This window comes from Manis javanica, chromosome 10 (genome assembly GCF_040802235.1).
Source record: "Manis javanica isolate MJ-LG chromosome 10, MJ_LKY, whole genome shotgun sequence".
In the NCBI taxonomy this organism is placed as follows: domain Eukaryota; kingdom Metazoa; phylum Chordata; class Mammalia; order Pholidota; family Manidae; genus Manis; species Manis javanica.
In genome coordinates, this window is record NC_133165.1 from 102,936,743 (window position 1) to 102,948,182 (window position 11,440).

The window sequence follows — 11,440 nt, forward strand, 5'->3', positions numbered from 1 at the left end:
GAAAGTTTAAGAGCCATTTGACAATTTCTTATCTAATAATAAAAAATTGGGTTTTATCGTACATGTCTTCAAAATTTCATTTTCCTAATGCATTTTTACTGAATTTCACAAAAGTCAGTCCATTGGACAGATTAGAAATAATAATAATTTGAAACTGGTCCTGAGCACCATTTAAAGTGTTCAGAAGTAGCCACAGCTCCCTGGCCAGCTGCTGGTGGTTTGTAGAAAGAATCAATGAATGAGGTCTTCTGTACCATTTGATAAAATTACCTGGGCAATTGAGCAACCTTTGGCTCTGAGGAATGATTGCTTAGAGAAGCTGACAGATTTCTCAGTTGAAGAATTGCTGTAAAAAGAGAGACTATTGTTTTGGCTAAAAGCCAGTTGGTGTCAGTAGGAGAGGGAGTCTTGATGCCTGGAGCATCAGTAATACATTAGCATTATTCAGTGTGAAGATAGTATGGTGATAATTTATTCTGGGCATCTGAGCAGCAGTAATTGAATAGGAAACTGATTACACATCATTTGGAGTAGTAATTTCAACTAATCAAGTTTATTTGTAGGGAAAAAATAATACTCAAGGGAAAGAACATTAGAAAAGACCTGATTTTGAGATGTCTTAAAATGAATTTAGTGCTGAACATCAAAAGTTTTGTTTTAATAATCAGCATGATCACAGTCCAGAGTGAGGGGGTCTCAGGCTTGGAGGTGTGGGTGGGTATGAATAGGAGGTGAATCCTACAGCAACATTTGACCTTTTGTAAGTGTACTTTTTGTTGGGACAGAAAAGCGTGAAGTAGGCAGCCTTGTGCTCATTTTTTAAAAAATGTGTTTTACTGTGAATTTTAAGACAGCTCTGTGCCAATGAAATCTTGTAAAATTTGACCCGTCCATTTTTTCATTTAGACTAATCAGCAATGGCAGTTTGGTTTCCCCATCTCTAACATAAGCATGTTGCAGTATAAGAAAAATCTTCCACTTTTGGTGGCTTTTGTTTTCTACCCAGATCTACAAGTTCTGTTTCTAAATTCCTGAGAAATAAAACTTAAGCTTGCAAATTCACAAGCCTGAAATCTGTTTCAGTGTATGCCATGCCTCTTTATTTTCCTTCCTTTATAAAAATTGAAAAGAGCTTGTTTGAGGTTTTTTTAAATTGTCCCAATCTCATCACCACAACAGCTGTTTTCATGATCGCATATTGTCCTTCCGTTGTCATCCCGCATTTGCACATTTTTTTTAAATGGAGGAATTTTACTGCTTTTAGGAAGAGTTGTATTAGTTCACAGTGTCATCACTGAATTTAAGAGAGCTAATGAGAATGTTGCAAAATACAGTGTAAATTTTTCCACAGTAATATAAAAGGTATAACTACTTCAAGGAGTTTTACATAGATAAGGATGAACCTCTTTTCCCATAATTATTATTTTTATGTGAATTGTTTATATCTGGCTTCACATTTTTAATGTCTTAAGATATTGACCATTATTACTTACATCTGAATATTTTGAGGTGCTGATATATTGGTATATAGGAAGTAAAAAGGCTAAAATATTGTGCTTTAAGGCTAAAATAAATAGATCAAGGACTTTTCTCAGTAATGTTCCTCTTTTACACAAAAGTATTTATTGATTTTATTCAGAAGTAGTTTTGATGCTGATTCCTATTGCTTTGACCTACATAGCAAAGTGGTCTTGATTTTTTGTGCTCTTTTTCCTCTTTGTGTTAAAAACAGAAAACGAGTTATTTCTCAGGAATCAGAGGGGCAATGACCAAAAAGTTTATCCAGATACACAGGAGAAGACGGGGATCTGTGAGTCTTGATTCTGCTAGGGGCTGTCGCACATAAACAGTGGCCTCCAGTCATAGATGTGTCATGGCTGTAGGTTTGCCTGGGTAGGGCAGGGCAGGTGAACTCTCCAGAGTGTTACCAGTATTACCCTTCAGCTTAACTTAGTATTATTACAAAAGGTTTCAGGTCTTAACTATACACAGTAATCAAATATGTTTCTAAATATAATTGATTACACAAAAACCCTTTTGTTTTGGTGACTGGACAATGTAATAGAGAGTTTTGGTGTTGGTGTTTTTGATTCTGGTTTTTACTTATGAAAACAAAGGTTTCTTGGCTGTCCTGCATGGTTGTTGTGGATCAGCTGCCATGCGTCTTCATGCAGGGCCCGGCTGACAGAGCAGCCTCTCCCTGGGGCTTTTCTGGCTGAATGGCAGAGGGAAAGGAGGTGTAGGAAAGCGCACCTTGGTGTTCAAGGCTTCTGTTCAGAAGAATGCATCCTACTTCCAGTCATGGGTCCTTGGCCAAGGCAAGCCCCTGGCCCCCACATCCATGTCCGGCAAGGCAGAAATGTGTAACATGTGGCCCACATGAACAGTCATCACAGGGAGGCAAAGGCTCTGTATGTTTCAGAAACTAGCAAAAATCTCACAGTGAGAAATACAAAGAGCTGAACTGTCAGTGTTAACACAAAGAGATCAGATTTGACAGAAAAATGAAATGACAATATCAGCAGTTATGGCAGCTGGGCTCTACAGCCAGCTGGTCCAGGGGCTCTGGCCACCCCGAGAGCAAGGGAAAGTTGGTGTTTCACCACACCTCTCTGCCATGGCTGAGGAATGGCCATAGTGAAGAAAAGAACACTCTCATGGGAACAAGAAGAGGAAAGAATTACCCTAAGCAGGTGGGATCAGAAAAAAGAAACACTACAGAGAAGCTGTGTAAAGTGAAAGCTGCACAGTACCCTCTGGATGTGATATTGGAGGGCCACTGATGAACTGCAGGAAAGGCATTTCACTGGCATCATGGGGACAGAAGCCAGATCTCAGTAAAATGAGAACTTAAAGTACAGCTTAAGATTTTGGCTATAAGGAGGATGGGGGAGACATTGGTGATTAGAGGTGATCATAAAGTTGGAAAATTTAAGATAAATGCAATTTTGGCCCTTTTAAAAGCCAAGGAGAAAGAACCAATGGAAAAGGCAGAGTTAAGAACACAAAGAGGTCAGGGGGCGGGTGCTGTGTGAGAAGTGAACCTGACAGGGCGGGATCTGAAGTCCAACCTGGTAGGAGGGGGAACATTCCTGCCCTGAGGAAGGGGGTTCATTAGAGCAGGCAGGCAACATGACTGTGTTTTCCCTTTTTAGGAAAGAGTGTCATCCTGTTTGCATTTCCCTAAGCTGGAAGAACATCCTTTAACATTTTTTGGTAGTGTAGGTCCGCTGGTCACTCAGCTTTTCTATGTCTGAAAATGAATTTTGTATTCTTCGTGGAACGATACGGTGATACTTTTGTTGACTATAGAATTCTTGGTTGATGGGTTTTTTTCTTTCAGCACTTTGTGCCTAGTGCCTGGGTTTTATTGCCTTGTGATTTTTCTTGTGGAGGCTCGTCTGTAAGCTTTGTTGTGGTGGTTTAGACTAGCTTTTACTCTAGAGCTAGTAATGCTTAGCCCTCTTCCTGGGTGTGGCTTTCTGGGGTCTCCACTGATTGTCCCAGAGGCTCAGAGAGGCCTCTTGACTGCAGTTGGTGAGAACTGGGAACATCGCTCAACCTCAGATGGGCTCCAGTGGTGATTGAGCTTATAGCAGCTCTCTGGGTGTTGTTTTTTGCTGGCCTCATGGGTCCTGCCCCCTGACTTGCATGGCTTGGTATTCAGCCAGAGATGAGGGGACCTGTGTGCAGATTTCTGGAGCTCTTTCTCTGGTAGCTCCTGCCTCTAGAGATTTCCACCCCACAAATCCTGGCTGTCTGTGCCTCCTCAGTCTCTCCTCAGTCTGTTCAGGTCCCTGAGATTGTCTGTATTCTCCATGGGCCCCTCATTGGGCACTAGGGCTGATAGGTGCCTCTAGGCAGAAAGCCAGGCCTGTTGGAAGGTCACCTTGTTTGTTGCTCCTCTTGTGGGAACCACAGTCTGCTGCCTGTTTTCTCATGTCAAAAACAGATGCTTCATATATTTTGTCCAATTTTCTAGTTAAGAGAAGAGAGCTGGTTTGTTACCATTTACTCCATTAGGCCAGGAGTGAAAATCTAAGTGTAGAAGTACTATGTTTTTTAAAATGTTGACTGTAGGTTTCCTATTGGGCAAAACTTCAAAGTGGGCACTGACAATTTGCCAGGAAGCCACAGTGCATCGCCTGCAGTGGTGTTCCACTAGAAATTCCAACACCTGCCCCACAGACAACCTGCATGAGAGTGGATCACTTGGGACTCATGAGATTCCTGGGCCTTACTCTAGATCTGCCAAATTAAAAATCAGCAAATTTGTGAGTTTTAATCAGCGTGAGCATGCTTTATTTGCTTAAGTTTGAGAACCACTGCTTTTATGTATCAGCTCTCTTGGGTGGTAGCAAGTAGAAGGTGTCACAAGATGTTAAGGCTCTAAGTCCACAGTCACCAAATGTTTGCAAGGATGTGAAACAGGAGAGGTTGGCAGAATGTGACTTGGTCAGGCACCCTGCAAATCCAGCAACTTGAAAGTACACCCTCCCTCCCATCTGGCAATTGTACCTCTAGCTTCGGTGCAGGGAGATAACTAGAACCTCACAGAGCATGTTCCAACAGAGTGTTGGCAACAGCTCGGATGGCCGGCAGAAAGAGCTGGGATGTGTAATATGTGATATAGTCACTATTTAAATAAGTGAATATGATAACACATGGAATATATAGTACACGAAATGAAAGAGTTAGAGCTCTTTGTGTCCATGTGGCTGATTACAGAAATACAGTGTTGAGCCAGGAAAGCAGGTAGCAGAAGAGTCACATACAGCATCTTGCCATTTACATGTGAAGTGTTTGAAAACGTACAAGGAAAATTAAGGGACAAGTGTGTGGGGCACAGTGAGCACTGAGCGGGGCAGGGCCGCTGCATGGTGGCCCTGACAGTGTTGATGAGTCCCTGAGCTGGGTGGGTGCGTGGGCCTTTGCCCTGTGCACTGTGTACCTTCCTAGCACTCATAGTCCATGGTACATTTCTTTTAGAGAATTGTCAAGCAACCAGGGTGGCTAATTTGTTTTCATCACCTTCCTGCTACAAAAAGTTCATTAGATATAACTTAATTTTTTTCTTTTTTACCTTAGTTGTAAAAGGCTTTTCCCCTTTTGTCCTCTGAAGAAATTGGGAATATCCTTTGTTTTACTACCTCTCTGTTTAACTCATTTTAAGTAGTCACCTGAGTCATGCTTGGTGTGCAGGGCATCACCTGAGTTCTCCTTGCTGACTCACTTGCTCGTGCTTTCTCTCCCCAAAGGTGTTCACAACTCTGTCGGTGACCAAGCGCTCCGGGGGAGACATCCTCCAGGCTGGCTGCTGAGGTTAAGCCCCAGTGTGGGTGCTGTTGCCCAAGACTCCAAACCACTGATGTTTCCTAGCCCAAATCCAAGGAGTTTTTAGGAAGGTTCTTGGGCCCTGGCACCTGTGTCCCAAGCCTGCACCACCCGAGGCACCCTCGGATCATGGGTAGGAGAAGGTGGTGAATGGAAGGCAGCAGTGACACACTGGGGTCACCGTGATGGACTCAGCTGACATTCGGCAGCGCATTGAGGGATGCGTCCATGAAGTCACTGGTCTCAAGCCACGTGGTGGGCAGTGACCGAACAGCTGTCGGAGCAGTTTTAGCATGGCCTTTTCTTTGTGGGTTTTCTTACTCTCATTGTCAAGCTTTCTAATGTTGCTTATTGTTTTCCTTGTGCAAGGAAGGCAGGCTCTGGCTCAGTTGGGGCTGCATAGGCTTGTCCTGTCAAATTGGGCTGTCCTAGGGCTCAGACATACTGTTGTATTTGACCAACGTGTTTAGCAGTGTCTCCCCCCAAATTTACCTGTCCCAAACTAGAAAATGTATGATTGACTCGGGTCAAATTTGTCTCCCTGTGCTGTATCACTGATCATTGTTTTTCTGTTTAAGAGAGGAAGTGGCTGCTTAGCCAGCCTCTTTGAAGTGATATCCCACTGCATGGAACTTGGTGTAGTATAATATGATTTCCACCATTACTCATCATGGAGGCAGAAGAACACCTTGAATGGGGAAAAGCAATAAATGTCTTCCTTTGTTTAGTTGACTGTTGGTCGAAGCGAGCTGAGACCTTTTGTAATGGAAAATACTTGCTTTAAACTTTTTTGGGGGGCAGCTTTAGCTTTAAGCTAAAAATACAAACTATCACAGCTTTAGTTTTTGTGTGTCATGTATCTGCCCTTTCCTAAGAACTGCATTTGTAGGAAGATAGGTCTTTGCACACTTACAACTTAACTCTTTCGTGGTAACTGCTTTTTTAAGGAAGCTTTTAATAAGTTATTTTTGAACACAGGTGGATGTGAAGGATTCTTGTTTCAAAACCAAATGGTTTTGACTTTTGTTGAAGGACTGTTTCTGGTGGGGTTTGGCAGACATGCTCATGCTCTCCCAGCATCCCACATGTATCATACACGTGGCAGTTGGACTGCTGCGCAGTGGGACTGACCGGATTCTATCTCGGCCGTCCCCTCACCGCAGATGTTAGGCTTTACTCACGCTGTGGACATCGGGCCTCCCCCCAGCAGTTCTTAGAGCTGTATCTCTCCCCCTGCATGTATTGCTTATCTGCAACTCCGAGTGGTCGATTAAAAGTACATTTCTTGGTCACCTCAGGGACGTTTACGTGTCTGCCTGGCATTTAGTCAGCAGACTGCCTAACCCTGCCCCACAGGCTCTGCCTCACACCCTCCTCCCGTCTGGTTATATGAAGCAGAGGGGGGAAGAGGGGAGGAGAGGGGGAATTGAGGCAGTTCAGTGTGTCCACTTCTATTTATTTTTTCATTTGTTCTTTCTCCAAGTCTGCCAGTCTGTGAAATTAGGACAGTAGGCAATAGAGATGATCGTGCCTAATCATGTTGTGATTCTCTCCCAAGTGGAATGGAATGCTCTGCCCCCACAAGGATTATACTTTGTAGACTTGTCTTGTTTAGTCTGTAATTGCCCAGTGTATTAAAACTCATTAAATTCCATGATTTTTTGTTATAAATCTTCTGAAAAAAAAATAACAATGTGAAACATTAAAAGTTATCAATAACCATTTTGTGTGCCGTCTTTATTAAGTGTTTGTTGGTCTTGGGATTCTTTGCTAGTAGTGCTGGACAGACTTCAGGTTTCCTGTCGGCAATTATGAGAACTACCTGCTAAGTACAAGCTTCAGTGGTGCTGTGCTCTAGGCCTGCTCGGTATCTGCTGGGGTTTATGTTTTAGTGTTGTTGGCTTTTCAAATGCCATTTTTCAGCCTGTTCTGATTTGACCTGCCAATCAAATGCAATACGCATGTTTTTCTTTGCTCCTAAAAATTCTGCACGCAGTGCATGGGCAGAATGAAAAGCAAGTGCCTGAGGAACAGGGGAATAGGCAAAGCAGCGGGAGTCAGGACCCAAAAACTCTGTATCTTTCTTGATGCAACTGCCACTGCTCAGATGTGTGAGGTCAGATGTGTGAACCCAGGACTGTCAGCCAGAGTTCTTCATGGCCTCCTGTGTATGCTCAGGTAAGAATCCTTCACCAGGAGAAAATTATCTCAGAGAAGGGAAGGGGATGACATAACACAGACACCACTCAGAGCTTTAAATAAGTACTAGCTCACCAGTACCCAGGTCGTGGTTCTGGAGGCCCATCCCTCCCAGGACATAGCAAGCAAAAGTCCTGCACACTCATGGCAACTTAGTATCAACATGGAGTCATCTTAAGGTCTCATTCCTCAGGAGTATATCCATTCATCCATCCATCCACTCACTGGTTATTGAGTGCGCAGGACCCATCAGGTCCTCTGTTGGACATGGAACATGACCAATCACCTTCGTTCAGGACTCTCACATCCTAGCGGGAGAACACAGACAAGCCAACAGCCTCAAGAAGGACAGGTCAGTGGACGTGGACGTGCTGGGTGGTGGTCCGAGTTGTGAAGTGGATAAAGTAAGGAGAAGAGTTTGATCATTTCCAATTCATTTGTATCAGATGCTTAGAACCCTAATATATGAGTCTCATTTTTACAATGTCATTTCACGAAGGAGGAGCTAAACGTCTAGAAAAAGGAGTCATGGTCCCCAAAGGCCCCACTTACTCCGACTGAGCTGACATTAGAGCCTGAGACGCTGACCCCCGTCTGGCGCTCTCAGTACATCATGCTGCTGTGTATAATGTAACTCCAGAACCTATGCTAAGAGCATCTGCCTCTCAGGTAGAGTTCTATGGTTCTGCTCCCAGAAATTAGGGTTGAAAAAGGATATCAAGGTCAAAGTTGAGCAGCTAAACCCAGAGCTGGGACTTGATGCCATTCTGGCTTCCCACTATGTGGGTTTCTACAACACGGTACTGCACTGTTCCTGCCACCATCTCCTCTAGATTCTCCCCTGTCCGTGCTCAAGGACAGCCAGCCAGGTAAGCACACTCTTGGGTGTGGTGAAATTGACACACACGAAAAAACAGTCCTTGGCCTGTCGTCAGCATAGGAAGGCAGGAAATGCCAGCAGACCTGAAGTGAGGCATCAGGGGCCCTTCGTGTTGGCTTCCCTGTGTGGATGATGGGGGCCACTTCTTGTATGTCAGGAAAATGAGGTAGAGCCTACCTAATAATTACAAATGCAAACTGCCCCCCAAACCCATTAAGTGTTTGCTAAATGAGTGAAAAAATTTACCCATGGCACAGTGGATACAAAGTGAATAAACACTCATGGTTAGCCTATATGTTGGTTTGACTGGGTCCTGGGATGCCCAGATATTTGACTAGACGTGTTCTCTGGGCGTGTCTGTGAGGGTGTTTCTGGGAGAAATTAGCATTTGAATGAGTGGGCTCAGTAAAGCAGATGGCCCTCCCCAGTGTGGGTGGGCATCCTCTGATCCCTTGAGGGCCTGAATAGAAGGCAGAATTCTGCACTGCCTGCCTGATTGCTAGGACTGGGACAGCCATCTTCTGCCCTTGGCACTCCTGGTTGTTGGGCCTTTGGACTCAGACTGAACTACACCACCGGCACTCCTGGGCCTCCAGCTTGCAGACGGCAGATTGTGGGACTTGTCAGCCTCCATGATTGCATGAGCCAATTCCTTATAATAAATCCTTCCCTATATGTATGTCCTAAATTTCCTACATGTATCTCCTGTTGGTCCAGTTTCTCTAGAGAACACTGACTAGATAAACAGACCTCACTCTGAAGGTGCATGTGGTCAGGTATTGTGGATGAATATGCAGTTATTCACGCCTTCATTTCTTCCAACAAATACTATGTACCACTTCCTGTTGTAGGCAGGAGAGCTCAACAATGAACAAAACATCAGTAATCCTTGTCCTCTGCAAGTTTACCTTACAGTTGCGGGAAACAGGCAAAACTAACAAACACGTTAATTATGTAGGATGTTCCCTGATGAGAAGTGCTGCCAGGAGAAAAATCTAAGCAGGGATGGGGATAGGGGCAAACAAGATGTGCAAACAGAAAGAGACGGAGATGAACAGGTGGAGAGGTGAGTTGTAAGCAGCCTGTGGAAGGCCCTGAACAGCTGGTCAATGCCCTGGACGTCATTCTGGGGCTGTGGGAGCAGGGAAGGTACACAGTGGAGGGCCAGGACGGGGGCGAGGAGAGGGAAGCGTGCACGCGCAGGGGTCTCTCAAGCACAGGACCAGCCTTTGCGCCGCCCCCTGGCTCCTCGCTCTCCTCGCCCTGCTGTGACCCTGCGCACCTGATGGGCAACGGTCCTGAACAGATTACCGTCCTTCCCCACTCCAGACCCAGGCAGCACTGCTTCACAGCTCTGCCACCTGTGGGCCAGCGTACCTGTGCTGGACTTCAGACAGACTGTTCCTTCATCTGCAAACAGTTGTGTTAACTGTACTTCCCTAGGGTGGCTGTGAGCATTACGTGAGCTGATACATGTAAAATTAAAACTATAATAATGGAAAACAATGAAAGAATTCCTGTGGGAGCTAAAGTCATACTCAAAAGAAAATACAGAGTTTTTTATTTAAAAAATGATAATTTTCAAAAAAATGAAAGAAATATTTGGTTCAAAAAAATACTGTTTTTATGCCAGTCACTCAGATGAGAGAGAAGAAAAGGAAGCTATGTCCCAGGCATTGTTCAGGGTGGCACAGCACTGCCCTTTTAATTCTCACAGCAACCTAGGTTCGTGTTATCCCCATTTTACATAAAAGGAAACTTGAGGCATGGAGGTTCCTAATTTGCTAACACCAGATTACAGAATTGAGATTGAATACAGATCCAGGGCCCCACCGCAGAGCAAGTGTCAGTCCTCAAGGGATCAACCTGGAAATCTGTATTTTTATTCAGCACTGATTTTTATGGGCAAGCCAATTTTGGAAATGAATATATCCTGTGGAGAAGACCACTTCTCTGAACAGAAGTATGGTAACCAAACAGCAAATGGGAATTTAGTACTTACTTGGCCAGGTACTTTGCACATATGACCCCTATTCTGCAGTCCTCACGCCAACCCTTCTGAGGGCGGTATCATTCATGTCCTATTTTACAGTTTAGGAAGTGGGCAGAGAGAGGTTAACAAACTTGCCCAAGGTTACAGATAGCAAATGGCAGAATGAGAATTTGAATCCAGCTGTCCTGGTCCAGGGTCTGCGCTCCTGGCGACTACACTAGAAAAGAGTACCACACGTGTTCAGGTGGAGTCCCAGTCTGGGTACTCAGTGGGGTCCGTCAGGTAGATGGGAAGGGTGTGTCCCAGGCTGGGTTAGGGGGGTCCTGGGTCTGAGTCATCTACACCGAAAGGCTAATGGTAGCCACAGGATTGGTGTTGCTGAGGTAGGGAACACTGGGCTGCTTTATCCACTAAGTGCCATGAGCAAAGGACCTAGTATTTATGAAAACATTACAGACCTTTAGAAAATGTTTCACAATATGAAGGGGAAAAGCCAACAGACAAATTGCAATGGACATATTTAAATGCCTACATAGTATTTTCTCAACCAGTCAAATGCAATTGGATCCGATTCCCATATATTTCTGAACATGGTATTTAACATAGAAAGGGGATGCATTTTATTTTGTCTGGAATGATGTGGGAACAATTCTGCAAACACAAGTGCACAGGGAATGAAGACCAAACGGCCCTGAGAGGAAATGTCAAGAGGCTTTATTGATGGGAGCTTCAGGCACGAAGAAGGAAAGACCCCACATTTGCAGCACTTTACATGCAGTGATTCATTGATCTTTGTAAGAACCCTCAGAGCTGCTGTACCCATTTTTCAGGTGCACTTTGCCGTCCGGCTAGAATGGGATGCGGTTATTGGGACACAAACTTGCTTGACTCTACTGTCAGCATATGAGGTCCCAAAAAGTCAAAGGGCAGCCTTGGGATTCAAGCCCAGGACCAGATTCTGTCCCTTTCTATTCCAGCCCCACCCCCTGGCCCCAAGCCAGGGCAGTCTGTTGGTCTGGGAAGGAGGAAGGGGG

At 44.6% G+C, this 11,440-nt stretch overlaps 1 protein-coding gene across 6 annotated transcripts in view; it reads left to right on the forward strand.

Annotated features, from left to right (window-relative positions):
* TXNRD1 (thioredoxin reductase 1) overlaps window positions 1-7,056 on the forward strand; it is a 59,658-nt gene extending 52,602 nt beyond the window's left edge. For all 6 annotated transcript variants that reach the window (XM_073213756.1, XM_073213759.1, XM_073213760.1 and 3 more), the window contains one exon: window positions 5,259-7,056. In XM_073213756.1, the coding sequence (XP_073069857.1) occupies window positions 5,259-5,321 (63 nt within the window). In that variant the 3' untranslated portion in view covers window positions 5,322-7,056. The remainder of the gene's footprint in view (window positions 1-5,258) is intronic.
* Window positions 7,057-11,440: the final 4,384 nt, after the last annotated feature.